The 16,174-nt window shown below is 46.3% G+C and overlaps 1 protein-coding gene across 4 annotated transcripts in view; it reads right to left on the bottom strand.

The window, feature by feature from the left end:
- The window catches only part of ST8SIA5 (ST8 alpha-N-acetyl-neuraminide alpha-2,8-sialyltransferase 5), a 73,691-nt gene that overhangs the window by 18,598 nt on the left and 38,919 nt on the right, over positions 1-16,174 (bottom strand). For all 4 annotated transcript variants that reach the window (XM_074952328.1, XM_074952329.1, XM_074952327.1 and 1 more), the window contains 2 exons: positions 8,145-8,237; positions 483-569 (listed from right to left, as the gene is read on the bottom strand). In XM_074952328.1, the coding sequence (XP_074808429.1) occupies positions 483-569; positions 8,145-8,237 (180 nt within the window). The remainder of the gene's footprint in view (positions 1-482; positions 570-8,144; positions 8,238-16,174) is intronic.

The following is a 16,174-nucleotide window of genomic DNA, read 5'->3' on the forward strand; positions in this document are numbered from 1 at the left end:
TGTGCCCCCATCTCTCTTCTCCCTGAACATGCTGGGGGGATCCTCAGCACAGATTCCCCCTCCTCCACAGGTAGGGTGACCAGGTAGCAAGTGTGAAAAATCAGCATGGGGTTGGGGGGGTAATAGGCACCTATATAAGAAAAAGCCCCAAATATCAGGACTGTCCCTATAAAATCAGGACATCTGGTCACCCTGGGGGGGGGAGGGGGGGGTTGAGTCTTAGGTGCATCTATAGCATTCTTCTGCCCTCAGCCCTTCCTGCTACCTGACTTTTTTAAAATTAACAATAACCAAAACCTATTTAAATGCATTGGTCTCCCCGATCACAATGAATGGTAAAAAGTAACAGCCTCTTGGTGTTTTACTTGCTCTTTAACAACCATTGATATGTGATGACATCACTCCTTTATAATCGATTATCTTGAAACTCACCCCTGTTAGTTACTGGTAGCTATAGTCTCATTAACAGAAACCCTTCTTACTTGAATAGGTTGGCTTCTGTCACATTCATCTCCCATTTGCACATCTGTAGGCTCTTCCACCTGTCAAACAATTCAGTTTGCTTCACCCTAAAGACAAAACCAAAGACTTTTGAGTGCACTTTTATGAAATGCACTTTTCTCCATTCAAACCACTGCACTGATATAGGCATGTAATGGTTATTTGATAGGAAGAGATAGTTGGGCCACGTGAATGCTCTCTGTCTAAAATCTAATCCCTATGTATGACGAAAGCACCCCTGTATTCAAACCATAAACATTGTTGCAATAACCTTTGTGCAAAATATACCCCCTGTGAGGTATTATTTAAAAACTAACGGATCATCAGTATTCTTTTGTAATGTATGTACAAAATGCATAGTAAGAGTTCTGAACATAAACTGAAATTATGACTATAACATGTTAATCAGGCAAGTCTGGGGAGTCGGTAAACCGGTTTCTCAAAGACAAAAGACAAGCTGACAATGCTAGCCAGGTGTCAAAGTTGACTGGCAATTATGTGTCAAGCGCCCATTTTTTGCCAGAGTGGGGCAGGAACAGAGCAATCTGCATTTTAGCAAACAACAACATGGAACCTTCACCACAAGACTCCATGTCTCCTTCCTTTCAGCTGGAATGAACTTTATCTAGGGGTAACCCTCAGGAAAACGCATTGCAAAATGTGACTGGACTATAAAAGTGAGGGGCAAAAACACCCCAGGTTATTACTCTTTCACTTAAGAAGACAAAGGAATCACCTCTTTGACTTTGAGGGGAGGCCCTGACCTGAGAATTTGGTCAGCCATGTTGCTGGGAACATGTGGTAAGGATTTTACCTTGAACCAAGTCTAATTTGTTAAGTTTTAGCTAGTAGGAAGCACTTTATCTTTATTTCTCTTGTAATCATTTCTGCATTAATGGCTTATACTTGGACTCACTTAAAAACTCTCTTTCAATGAACTTGTTTTATTTTTAATCTAAAAAAATCCAGTGTTGTATGTAAACCGAACTATTTGGTAATTCCAGTTAAAAGTAGCAAACTGTTGACTATTGACCCTTTACAGGGGCAACGGACCTTTAATATCTGAACTGCCCAGGAGAGGGCTGGACAGTGCAGAACACACGTTTTGGGGGAAATTAGGGACTGGGAGTATGTTGGGGTCACCCTGCAAGTAGTAACCAAGGTTACTGGAAGCCAGAGTGCAATTGGTGTGTTGCTGACAGGCTGATGGGATCAGAGGTGCTAGACGAGGGCTACTGTTATACACAGACACTCAGGGTGTGACCTGCATGCTGGCAGGCTGCTTGTGAGTGGCCCAAGTTGGGAGCTACAGCAGCAAAGCATGGTGAGGCACAACCCCTCGCTGGTCTGGGCTGCACCCCGGAATGTGACACTATGGTTCCTCTTACTGTTATTATTTCTACTGCAGTAGTGCCTACTGGGCCCCAGTCAGGATTGGGACTCCATTATGCTAGGTGCTGTACAAACACATGCCCTGCCCCAAAGAGTTTACAATCTAAACAGACAAGGCAGGCAAAGGGCAGGAGAGGAAAGAGAGGCACAAAGAAGTGAAGTGACTTGCATAAGGTCATGCAGAAGTCAGTAACAAAGACAGGAACAGTCCAGAACTGTCCAAGTCCAGTGTCCTGTCCACTAGACTATGAATGTTATATATCTACATTAAAGACAGACCCTGAAGTCTGATTAAGCAGTGGCAGTTAATGTCAATACACACATCCTATTTATGCCTGTTTCTCTTTTAATCACACTTATACTTTCAGATTCTCTTCCTCCAACTCTGAAAGAAAACTGGAGAAACAGAATGTTTAAAAAACAAGGTGATCCCTTGTGTGTGATTTTCTGGATTCCACTGGCTAATGATGGCTAATTTATGGAACTACAGAGATAAGATCTGGAAAAGATTTGGGCTGGGAATTTCAATGGGCCTAAGAGAATTTGGTGCCCAGTTTCTTCAGGACCCTTTGAAAATCCCATTCTCAAAGTATAAGCCCTCAAATTCTCCTCTAAGGCCTTGTCCACACTAGGAATTTCAGCCATCAGGCTAGCTGCACCTGTGCAAACTCCTAATGTACATGTAAAACTACTATAAACTGTGATTTCCACCCCTGCAACATAACCCTGCTTGAAACTGGGAGAATAAATTATTATTATTGATTGTTTATCTTGCTGTAGTATCTAGGAGCCCAGTCACAGAGCTTTGAGCTAGGCATTGTACAAACACGGAACACAAAGAAGACCCCTGTCCCAAACAGCTTCAGTCTAAGTAAGTGATCCTGATCCCAAATGAAACTGATAGATGCCTTGCTTATCTACGCTAAGGGTATGTCTACACTGGAGCTGGAAGCTGTGATTCCCAGCTTGCACAGACAGACCCACACTAGTTGCACTTGACCTAGAACCTAAAAACAGCACTGTGTCTGTGACTGCATGGGCGATGATTTGGGCTAGCCACTCAAGTGTGTACACGGGGGCCAGGTGGGATTGTACTTGGGGCAGCTAGCCTGAGGAGCTGCCTGTGCCACCACAGACACACTCCTAATTTTAGACACTAGCTCAAGCAGAGCTAGCATGGGTAAGTCTATGCGAGCTGGAAATCACGCCTCCCAGCTCAAATGTAGATGTACACTCAGTGATGCACTGGGGTAGCTACACTGGTGGCTGGCCACTGATGACTGTAACCAGAGCATGTCCTCAGTGCAGGCAATGCCTAAGACCCGACAACTACTTTTGAAGTTAATGGGAAAAGTCCCCGTTGACTTCAAGGGAGGTTGGATCAAGCCCCTAGTGCACCTCTTCCAGTTAAAGATTTTTCCCAGCTGTATTTTCTGCTAGTGCTTTGTCCACTCTAGTTTTAATTGTCTCCAGTGATGGGACTCTCTCCATTTCCCTTAGGGAAACTATTCCACAGTCAACACTTGGAAGAATTTTTGTTTCTGATATCCCGCCTAAATTTTCCTTTGCTTAACCTGGATGTACTGTAACACGCACTTTCTGCCTCACAACCCAGCTTCTCTGCTGCCTGTCCCTCCACTGCAGCCATAATCCTGTGTGTAGTATATTAGCCGGCAGCTGTGGAGGTCAGAGCCTCACCATTATGGCATCTCTGCAGACTCCAATAAGGAAAAAAAAGAGCTTTCAGCGGGGGGAACCAAGAGAAAATGTACTTAAGAGTGGGAAAGTTCTTACTGCTCAGTTATTTCATGGAGCAGAACATAAAATAGCCTTCTGCTAAGAGTCTGAGCCAGACTGGTCTATAGATTTGACATTAGAAGACTGTCTTTCATATCTTCTGGGAAAAGGAAGAGGACTTCAATGGTCAGCATCATGGACTACCTTAAAGCTCCAGAAGTTGCTCCTTCCTACCTAGACAAGTTCATGTGTGAGCTTCAATATCTGGCACCTAGATATCATGGTGACTGGGAACTCACAAATACCTAGGTAGAATGGATATGTGATGTCCCCTTTTGGACTTCGATGAAGTTTGAGGTCTCTTTGAGGCTGCTGGATCTTGGTGCATTCTCTTTGGGTTTGAGGGGTTTGAATGCTCCCTATGCTGGTTTTCAATAAAATAACAAGGGTATTTTAAGAATAGCTTTATATTTAACACTGGTGTAATTTAGGACTTTCCAGAGTGTGGAAGTCACTCTTAAAGAACTAGGTCATACTGTACCTTCTGTGGCCCATCGGAGCATGCTAATTTGGAAATCTTCCATTATTCCTGAGGGATAACTAAGGGGAAAAGAATATTCCACAAGCACATTAGAAGAACCCAGTGTGGCAAACAGAGCTTTGCTGTGTTAAACAGCTTATGATACCACAGTAATACAAATAATTTATAACTGAACATCCAAGGCTCATTCTATTCCATTAAATTGGAATCCACTTACAACTGAGTGCCACTGGATAAGATACAGAGAGGTGATTTTCCCTGTGCCCTGCAATCAATATAAGAGAACACAATTCCAGCACTCACGACCTTCAGCACGCACCCTGGCAAGTTGTTCCCATTCTCACTATTTATTTTTAAGCATTGTGAGTCAGCAGACTAGACAAAGTTGCTATGCCAATGTCCTTCATCCAGTGCCAGTTACAAGGGGAAAGGCAGCAGCCAGCTTTGCTACCAATGCAGAGTCCATGAGGGAGACGTACATCCAAGATTCATGCAGAGCTGTAGCAGCAAACTGCTGTTGCTATTGCTTTAGATGTCTGTTTTCATCTGTTTGCACTTCTAGAGCACTTTTTCATCTGAAAATCTCAAAGCGCTTTACAAACAATAATCAGGCCTTTGAATAGGTCAGTGTTATCACTGAGGCTCTAAGCACCCGGAGGCAGGAACTTTGTCTTTTATATCTGTCTATAAAGTAACTACTACCTGGCACTATCCAAATAATAAGTAACTACAATCCCCAGTTTCCAACCGGAGGCAGAGAGATTAAACATCTTGCTCAAGATCCCACACTAAAGTCAGTGGCAGATCTGAGATTAGAATCCTGGAATCCTAATTCCAAGTTACCCTGCTCTAACCCCTAGAGAACCCAGTCCTTCGGACAAATAGCTGATAAATGAGTGGCTGAGCTGTAGGGAAATTCCTCCCATGTAGGCCTACTGCTGCAATGGCTAAAAATATATTATATATATATTTTATGGACCAGCCGCAGGGTTTTCTTTGACGCCAAGGCAAGTGCAAGATTGACTCCAGTAAATCCCATAGAATGTTCAGATAGCAACCAAGTCTTCAGGTCCTGCTCATCCTTTGCTTGAGATTCTCCACTGAATGCCTGTCTGGGGCTGGAATATGCTGTGGATGGAGGCATGGGGGTGGGTATCACAGGCCAGGGGAGCCCGCCCATGCCCCGCCTGGAGGACCCCTCCTGCTTCCCACTCTTCCCCTGTGGCCCCAGCCCAGGCTGCTCCTCTTCCCTGAAGCAGGCAGGGGCTGGGGCTGGGGCTAGGGCAGGGGCCCAGGACTTGGGACGGCTGGTGTGGGTGCTAGGGCCGCCTGTCCAGCTCTCTGGGGCTGGGGCGGGCTGGCCGGGGCAGCCCAGGGCTGGGACAGGGGAGCCGGCGGTTGGGGCCGGCCAGTGAGCCAGGACTGAGGGTGGCTGGTGCGGGGCTCCTCCCACCGTGGTGGGGCACTCGGAGCTGTGGTGGGGGAGGTGGACAGGGCCTCGGGAAGAAGGGATGGGCTCAGGGGCTAGCCTCCTCAAATGAGCAGTTCATGCGCCACCCATGGATGGAGGCATTTTGTCCAGGATCATGTGTTAAAGGCCAAATGTGATACATGTCAGAAACATGAAAGATAGAGGGTAAGGGAAAAACTGTCCTTATAACTATGTCCATTACAGACACTCCTTTTCAGAGGGTAGCAGTGGACCACACAGGACAACTGAGAGTGCCAACATATTTCCTTAGGTAAAGAATGCAAACTGCAGAGTTTGGCATGGACCTGCCTATCACGCTACCAAAAGCACACCAGAAACATCCGAAGAGTAGTGTGTGTTGGGTCCCTCCTCCTTTCCTGTCACCATCATTAATCCCCACAACCCTCCCTCATCTGAACTGCCAGCCGGTGCTTTATCTTGTCTTTGTCTTGTCTTAGAACAAAAGCTCTTCAAGGCCCTGATTCAGCAAAGCACTTGAGCACATGCTTAATTTTAAGTGCACAAGTGGTCTCGTTGAAGTAAATGAACTTTAAGCACATGCTTAGCTACTTAGCTGAATTGGGGCCCAGGACAGGAAACATGTCTTGATCTGTGTTTGACAATAATAATACCTTGCTCTTTCATAGTGCTTTTAATCAGTAGAACTCAAAGGGCTTTACAAAGGAGGTCAGTGTCATTATTCCCATTTTACAGGTGGAGAAACTGAGGCACAGAGAGTTGAAGTAACATGCCCAAAGTCACCCAGCAGGCCAGTGGCTGAGCTGGGACCGGCCTCCCGAGTCCCTATCCAATGCTTTATCCAGAAGACCATACTGCAGCACTGTTTTCAAGGTGACACATTTTTAATAATAAATAATTGTTTAAACCAATACCTGGGCTGTTTTTCATTTACATGTGGAATCTCTCCAGGATTTGTTACAGTTTTGTAGAGAAGACTTTTAAGTTACTTTTTCTAGGACAAACTCCTCCGCTCCATAGCTTAGAACTCAGTCATAGGGTATGTCTACATTGCAGCAGGAGTGTGATTCTCAGTGTGGGTAGACGGGCATGCATTAGAGCAGGGGTCGGCAACCTTCAGCACACGGCCCATCAGGGTAATCCACTGAAGGGCGCTCGACATTTTGTTTACTTTGACCAGCCACCGCTTCCCGCAGCTCCCATCAGCCAGGAACGGCAAACCACAGCCACTGGGAACTGCGGGGGGCCATGCCTGTGGATGGTCAATGTAAACGAAATGTCTCGCGGCCCGCCAGCGGATTACCCTGATGATGGGCCGTGCTGAAGGTTGCCAACCCCTGCAGAAGAGCTAGTGCACTAACATAGTGGTGTAGCTAAAGATAGCTGAGGCAGCTGCCTGGGCTAGCCACCCGAGCATGCACCCAGGCAGTCCAGGCAGGTTTGTATTCAAGCTGCTGCCAGCTTGAGCAGAACTAGCGCTTGTCTGCCTGCACTGGGAAGCACGCTTCCAGCTGCTACATGGACATTTACCTATTGTGCAGTTGTTTCATGAACACAACTCCCCTGGATATCAATGGGAGTATGTGCAGGCACTAAGAAGGCCTATAGTGAAGATAAGGAATATGCACTGTGGACTGAAGAAGAGAATTTTGTCCTTACACCAGTTATTATTTTACCTTTTTATTATGTTTTAAAACCCCTTTTCAGGGATATATAATCCTCCTAGGCAACTGATATATTTCCTGATGTACCTGTGGGACCATACAAGACAGAATACTGATACTGCATCGATCAAACGACAGAATCGTGCTATGCTATTGAATTGTTTAAATTACTTGGCAAACGATATGATCTCAGTAGAGGACCCTGAATAGACTATTACAGATGAAAACATGGGCTCCTTATATTAATAAAATTCAGACAGTGGCACTGAGCCTGGCCCAAAGCCCACTGAAATGAATGGAAAGAACCTCATTGTTTACACTAGGGATCAAGTTCTTAATCCCCATTACTTTGACATGGAAGCTCAAAAGCCCTGCTCTTTGGAGACGTGTTTTTGGCCCCCTCATTATACATGTGTTTGTAACCTGTCTGACAGGTGTGACAAGATGGCCAATGTTAGTATGGTGGGTCCTGCGCTTTTCTTGGTGGGGGCTAAGATGCCATCCCTTGCCCCTGCTCTTGGGGCGCCAAAGGCCCCGCTAGTGGCCCAGGAAGGTGGTAAAGGAGGGAAGCGGGGGAGGGGTCTGGGTTTGCTCTTGATCTTTCAAGTCTCACAGCACACCTCCAAGCTCCAGTCCTCTCTCCTTCCCCCTGACTGCCTGAACCAGGGGGTTTTATTAGGTTCCTGACAGGGCCTTAATTGACGGCAGGTGCTCCAATTAACCTGTAGCCACCCTTCCTAGTCTACAGGGAACCACGCCTTAATTAGCCTTGGGCTTATATATTTCCCCTCTAGCACTCTACCACTGCTCCCTGTATCACACAGGGCAACCATTTTATAAAGCAATTGCTCATACTTACATAGAGAGCACTTTCACCTCAATGATATCCTGTCTTAATTCCAGGCATTTGGTGGAGTTGTATTCAAAAGGCCCTTCATAAAACTCAAAGTACCTAAGGAAGAACAAAGACAAAAATAACAAAGGTTACAAACAATGCCCCCAAATGCTAGATTCTGAAACATAGCTTTGTTTATCAAGGGAAGCATGCCTGAAGCAAATGCCAGTGTTCCCTGTCCCTTTTAGGACTGCAAGGTCTGGCCCCAGGATACAGCAAAGTTATTACACAAAAGCAAACACTGGTATCATCTGTGATTGCAAAATGCCACATGGGCCAAGTGTCCCTGTCCCTTTAGAAACTCAAATATTAATGGTCAGATTTTCAAGAGACAGCTCCCACCACCACTTTCCATTTAGCCAGTTTAAATAAGTGGCCAGGTTTTCAAAACGGCTCAGCTCCCAGTTAGGCACCTAAATGAAGTCACCAGATTTTCAAGTGGTCAGTACCCAGCAGCTCCCACTAAAGACAAGGACAGCAGTGGGTTGTTGCTGGGGGCTGAGCACTTCTGAATATCTGTCCCCCTTCATTTAGAGGCCTGGATGGGCACAAAGTACTTTTTTAAGATCTGCCCCTGGTGTCTTTTCTTAGGATGAAAGCTACAATTTCTACATGACAGGAATAGCATTTTGAGTTTGGTTCTCCTTGTCAATATCACAATTTTAAGCAGTTGACCTTTTCTTTGGGGTTTTTTCCCCCTTAGTACATGTTTTTGATCTGAGATCCCTTTAATGTAGAAAACAAGAATTTAAATGGTAAGAAGTGGATTTAATCATTTAAGTGGATTTACTAATCTACATCACAAATAAGACTGATAATCAAGTTTTTGATTAACACAGACATGAAAACACAGCTTTCTCAGTTAAACCTACCTACCGTATTCGTTGGGCTGGGATGAAAGGGCAAATTAAATTAAATTTCAGATATTCAAATTAGACACCAGAGGGAACCCATGCTGTCTACCAAATTAATGATAACATACTGGAACTACCAAAGGAAGAATGATGATTTCAAACCAAGCTCCCTATCTGCCTAAATATTTAAGTACCATTTCATCACTGGAAGTCAGTAAATCAAAATCATTTATCTTTTAGAAGACACATTCTAGCCTAAACAGAAGATATAGGCTTAATGCAGAAATTATTGGGGAAATACTATGGTTTGTGCTATGCAGGAGGTCAGACTAGATGAACATATTGTTGTCTTCAGGCCTTAAACACTATGTATCTATAACTACAGACTTCATTTACTACGTATTTTGTATTTTCCGTAAGGAAGAAAAGTACAAGGGTTTTCCACTTTGTGGCCATATATTGGGATCAGAACTGGAATGTGGGTTGGTTCCTAACACATTTTTAACATTATTTTTAAGTAAATTGGCATCAAAATACTAAGTTTTCAAAAACTGTTCATTTGAAACATTCATAGAAAAAGTTACTTCTCTTGGTAGTTCAAGCAGTAAGAAGTGCCTTAATTTTTGGGAACCCATCTTGGGACATCTAATCTGGAGAAGTAATGAGCACTCACAGTTCCAAAAGAAGTCAACTGAAGGTAAGTGTGTCTAGGGCCTCACCTATACTCAAAGTTACACCAGTTTGACTTTACATTGATTTAACAGTTGATTTGGTTAAACCAGTGCAAATCTTTTGTGGACACACTTAGATTTAAATCATGCCAATGTATCTTAACTCGATAAGGAATCAGAGTTGGTATCACATCTTTTTGGTCACAGAACTATTATGTGTACACAGCTTCTCTTACCAGACTGAGACTGCAGTCAGGAAACACCACCAAGCCCCACCAGTTGCTGCTGTTTTTGAAGGCATGATGCAGTGCCCTTCTACTGCATATAGCTAGGCCCATGGACTGAGTATTAATGACACCTGGGTCAACTGTGGGATTTGAACCCAGTCCCTCTGGATTTAAAAAGCATGGCTCACCACTGCTTAAGCAGTGGTTCTCAACCAGGGGTCTGGGGCCCCACAAGCAGGTTTCAGGGGGCCCCAAAGCAGGGCCAGCATTAGACTTTGCTGAAAGCCAAAGCCCCACCATGCGGGGTTGAAGCCCAGGGCTCTGAGCCCCACCACCCGGGGCTGAAGCTAAAGCTTGAGCAACTTAGCTTCATAGGGGCACCCATGAGGCACCAGGCAATTGCCCTGCTTCCTACACCCTAACGCAAGTCCTGGCTTTTATATGCGAACAAACAATTGTGGCACAGGTGGGCCATGGAGTTTTTATAGTATGTCTTGGGGGAGGGCTCAGAAAGAAAAAGGTTGAGAACCCCTGAGCTAAAGGACCCATCTCAAAGATAGTAGCAAACTCATAATGCTCTTTACATGGTCTGAGCACTAGCGGGAGACAAAGAGCCACACGGTATTCATGGGGGTTACCCTTACATACCGCTAGGGTGACCAGATGTCCCGATTTTATAGGGACAGTCCCCATTTTGGGGTCTTTTTCTTATATAGGCTCCTATTACCCCCCACCCCTTGTCCCGATTTTTCACATTTGCTGTCTGGTCACCCTACACACAGCAGGTCACCCTACACGCAGCCTGTCCTTGCAATGGGTATGAACATGAGCCACTCCTCTCTCCCATTGGCCTCTGCCATCTGTTCTTTCCATTCTCTCAAGGAAACACTGGTAACACAGTAAGGCAGGATGAGTGATCAATGACAGTATTTTGCTGTAGTACAAAACAGCCACTATAAACTGAGGGTCTGATTCTCCTCTGACTTCCTCTGACACTAGATTTTCAACAGCGCAGCTCCATTGAGTTTACTGGAGTCACTCCTTACTTAGACTGCTGTGAGCAAGAGGAGAGTGCAACCCTGAATGTGCGCACTTCACTCCACAGCTAGAGGATGAAACGCAAGGCCATGCCGACATCCACCACAAGGTAGGCACCACTCAGTCCACTGGGGCTTATGGGGGACACAAGGGGTGTGTGGACCTGGTGCTGGCCTTCTGCACAGGGGTGCGTATCACCTCAAATGAACAGAATACACAGTAAGTCCCTGGAGACTGAAAGAAATTGTTAAAATCCAGATGAACACCCTTCTTTCCCGTGCTGTTCTGTGTCCATTTCCTAAATTAGAGAACCCCAGCTCCGACATCAAACAGCTCACGTTACCATATGGTAATCCTGCGGGGGGAAAAGCTGGCTTCCGTCAGAGAGGGAGATGGCACTTTATGAGCTATGTATGAAATGTCCTGAGTCCCAGAGATCCCCCTGGATCATTTACTGTTTACACAAACAGCCAAGCCAAAAGCCCAAGAAGAGAAAGGATGTGTTATAAACCAGGGGGAATGGGGTGGGGGAAGGGATTATACTAAAACTAAACAGTGCCTACAGGATGAAAGGAAACCCCAGTAATAGTACTGCATTTATAAACCGAGGAACTCCATTAAATAATATTTGAAAAGATTAGAGGGCCATATTGTGATCCCCTTATTCTCACTGAGTAGCACCTCGCTTCTCAAATAGCCTCATTGCTTTCAGCGGGATCCTGTGGGAACAAGGGATTTGCAGCCTGGCTCCTTGGACTGGCTCCTACATAGGCAGCTGGTGAACATATTTCTTGGGGGGCTGAGCCCGCCCAACACTCACCTCATACTGGCCTGCAGGGCTGGGCCCCGCTCTCTGCTCCAGCCCGTTGCTCTTGCTGCTCGCAGATTAATCGCATGGCACAGTATTACTTGATGTTAGGGTTGCCAGGTGTCTGGTTTTCGACCAGAGCGCCTGGTTGAAAAGGGATGCTGTGGCTCTGGTCAGCGCTGCTGACTGGGCCATTAAAAGTCCAGTCTGGAGTGCAGTGGGGCTAAGGCAGGCTCCCTGCCTGCCCTGGCTCCACACAGCTTCCAGAAGCGTCCAGCATATCCCTGCATCCCCTAGGCACAGGGGCAATGAGGAAAGCTCCGCGCACTGCCCCCACCCGAGCACTGACTCCGCAGCTCCCATTGGCCGGGAATTATGGCCAATGGGAGCTGCGGGGCTGGCGCCTGTGGACATGAAGGCACCTGGCCACCCCTGCCCCTAGCAGCTGAACATGCCAGCTGCTTCCGGGAGCTGCCTGAGGTAAGTGCCTCCTGGCTGGAGTGCACCCCCAACCCCAGGTCAGAACCCCCTCCCACACCCTAACTCCCTCTCAGAGCCTGCACCCCAACCTCCTGCCCCAGTCCTGAGCCCCCTCCCGGAACCCACACCCCTCCCTGCACCCCAACCCCCTGCCCCAGTCATGAGCCCCCTCCCGCACCTAAACTCCCTCCTGGAGCCCGCACCCCAATCCTCTGCCTCAGCCCTCAGCCCGCTCCTGCACTCCGAACCCCTCAGCTCCAGTCTGTAGCCCCCTCATGTACCCTAAACCCCTCATTCCCAGCCCCACCCCAGTGCCTGCACCCCCAGCCAGAGTCCTCACCCCCTCCTGGACCCCTACCCCAGCCTGGAGCTCCCTCCCGCACTCTGAACTCCTCATTTCTGGCCTCACCACGGAGCCTGCACCCCTCCCACACCCCAACCCCCTGCCCCAGCTCAGTGAAAACCCCAGAGAAGGGGCAGGGCAAGGGTGTTCGGTTTTGTGCGATTAGACATTTGGCAGCCCTATTCAGCAGGCAGGCATGCAGGCGGGCCCTCCCCCAGCAACATCCTGCTCCACCCTGCCCCCTTCCTGATCCCTGGTGCTGCCAGACATGGGGCCTCAGGAGCTTTCCCTCCCCCAGACTCACCTCCCCCCTCCATCACCTCAGGATTCCCCCTCATTTCCCTCAAGACAGTCCTTTCCCCACTTCCATCACCTCAGGGTCTCCACTTCCCATTCCCAGGAGGCGCCACTCAGGAGCCAGCACCCCCTGCCAGGATTGATTCTAGCTTCACCTGCTGGGAATCCAGCACACAGGTAGGGCTGTTCCCACATGATGCCCCAACCGGCTCCCTCCGTGGTGCCACCAGACAGAAATAGATCTGGGGGTCCGAGACCCCTTTAGCCATGGCCCCCAGGCTATGGAAAGGGCCAGACTGAGATGCCTGGAGACTGAAGCCCTCTGCTTAGCTACACAGCGTGTACATCACAGCAAGGCAGCTCAAGCTTCCCCATGCTATCCTGACAGGGTGCTTCAGTGCCGAACCTGGAGGGACCACCTGTAAAAGGGCGAACGTGGCTCAGTCTCCATGCCAGCCCCACCATTAGTCTTTCTGGTGCGACTGCCAGAAAAGGGTGCGAACTGTGATTTAGATGTTGATGCAGCAGGAACTGATCTAAAACCAGCTCGTCTCAAGCAAGCCATGGAACAACCATCACATGGACTATCACCCTCATCTGGATTTGAACCATCAACCCAGAGGTGAAGCTCTCTAGCTTTGGGATATCCAGTCTCCAGAGCCAAGCTGTCACCGATTTAAAGAATCACTGAAATGGTATCTATTAAACACGTATTAAAATCCTGTTTGCCTCTCTTTCTCCCCTGTAGCATTTGCTCTATTTATTTGCTTTTAATAGAGGCAGTTGGCTGAAACGCAGGTAGGCCTCTTCCTTCAGAACTGCAGTGTGTGGTACTTTCCCAGGAGAGGCACTGTACCTTCACCCACTCACTATATTATAAGTGCAAGTTCTGCCTATTAACTCCCACTCTGAATTATGCAATTCCTTGCAACTGACGAGGCATTAGGCTTTTAAGTAGTATAATTAGCACAAATAGGTAACATGACAGAAATCTGTCCTCTCTGTTCTCTTCGTTAGTCTAAACTTGACAGACCTCTAAGAAATGGCAGCAGGGTACATTTTATTTTGTTTTAAACTATTGATTACCCAGGTGCACATTCTCACTGTCAGACACTCAACAGCAATCCCCTTTACCCAGTGGGGCTCGATGTTCTACCTTCCCAAGAACAATGATCATTCTTCCATTACTTCAAAGAAGTTTTACAATGCATGCCCAGAATATCACCTCTCTCTACTTTATCTCCCCCCGTCCCCCAATCTCTGGAAACCTGAGTAATTTATGTCTCTCAGCCCCAAGACCACCAATTAACTGAAAATACACACTGATGCAAAAAATATACACACTGAAACAAAAATACATGAATCTTCACATAAGTCCAAAATGGGTCAAACGATATCAAAATATACAGTACACGTACAGGAGCTGTAACATGCCCAAAGATGCAAACACACTGGGTTAGATTTTCTCATAGTGGTACCCTATACACTTTGTTTACATACTGCTCTATGTACATTCAGGTCACTTTTGGTTATCTAATATTTGATGGCTCTTTCTAGCATCAAATCGCAGGTCTTAAGACCACACCTAGAGCTGCAATTGCAGGAAGAGGATTCTCTCCTTATGACTCTCAGTAGTGAAAAGAAATGTGACTTGCACTGTGGCCTTCCAGCGCCGACTAGCTAAGGCTTTCTTCCTCTCTAACCTTCATTTCTCCTTCATGCTTTTGTTTATAGCTGTGCAGCTTTTGAGTTCACTACTGAGAGGAGGAATTGGCACCATGCTTGTGCATTGGCTAGTGTAACTCTGAGCTCTTCGATCAACTGCTGTCAAGTTACCTCTTCTCCCTGACCTCCAAGATCTCCTTGCTCATGCTCCATTACTTATGTCTGCAACCTCAGTCCTGCCCTAGGGGGACTCTACCATTGGGGCATCAGTTCATTAGATATATTGTGCTGATTTTTAAAATATAGTTAAGTGTCATTATCAGACGTGGGTCTTTAAACGAGAGCTTTCTCTCCTACTGGCTTCTGTATCTAAGTCATCATACTCAGTTTGTGATGACCGCGTGTCATACTTCCACAGCAAGGGATCCTGATGCCATATGGACAGGGTTATGAGCTCACTGTAGGAAGAACAAGCTTTTCTCCAAAACCAAACACCTTCTGGTGGCTAAGAAAATGAGAAGTAAAGGGCCAGGTCCTGCAGGCTTTTATGAAGTTCTAAATAAGGGAAAAGCCCTTTTGACTTTAATGGAGGACCTGAGTGAGGGCCAAATCTCTCTTGCCTTCCTCAAATGAATAATTCAATGTGAATACGAGAATAAGGCTAGCAAGGTTTGGCCATTAACAGAGATTTCAGGATTTGGCCCAAATAAATTGATGAATGTATTATCTCCTTCTAAATTCTGACCTCAAATTTGTTAGCCACACAGTAACACTTACCTCGCATTTTACATCTTCCAAAGGCTGTCCAAATATAAACTAATCCTCACCATATCCCTGAAAGGTAGGTAGGTAATTTCCCAATTTTACAGATGAGGAAGCTAATGTTAAATGACTGGCGTGGCAGAGCCAGAATGAGAACCCAGGAGTTCTGGTTCTGCTCTCACTCTATACCAGTGGATCCCTGTTAACTAGAATGAGATTGCACCAATAACACTGAGTACATGACTCCAGCCACTGACATTAAATGAAATAACCTTTCACATGGTATCTGTGAAAAAGAACACCTGAAAACATATCATTGCCAAATGGAATCTCCTGCTTTCATAGCTGCTCAGAACTGGCAAGGGAGTGGGAACAGTACAGCATGTGGATCAATTTACACTCCTCTAGGGGCACGGGACAAAAAAGTCACATTGCTTTGTATGCTGTTTCTGCAGTCTGATAAACTATCAGTGGTAGCTATGTTTCAGAGTAGCAGCTGTGTTAGTCTGTATTCGCAAAAAGAAAAGGAGTACTTGTGGCACCTTAGAGACTAACAAATTTATTTGAGCATAAGCTTTCATGAGCTACAGCTCACTTCATTGGTGGTAGCTAGATACTGGGAAGGGAAGGGTCTTTAAAGTGAAAGCGTGACTTGGGGGGGTGGGGAGGTTGTAATAACTGGGCCTACAAAGTTATCCTAATTGTAAGATCAAGGGTAAGGAGGGAGTAAAAGTTCACTCAATGTCATAACACCCTATAACAATAATAATTAATGGGAGAAGGTGGGAAAGGGAGACAGAAAGACTAAATTAGTCTAAACAAAAAAGGCCTAGTCAGTTAATTTAAAGA

This window comes from Natator depressus, chromosome 5 (genome assembly GCF_965152275.1).
Source record: "Natator depressus isolate rNatDep1 chromosome 5, rNatDep2.hap1, whole genome shotgun sequence".
Classification (NCBI taxonomy): Eukaryota; Metazoa; Chordata; order Testudines; family Cheloniidae; genus Natator; species Natator depressus.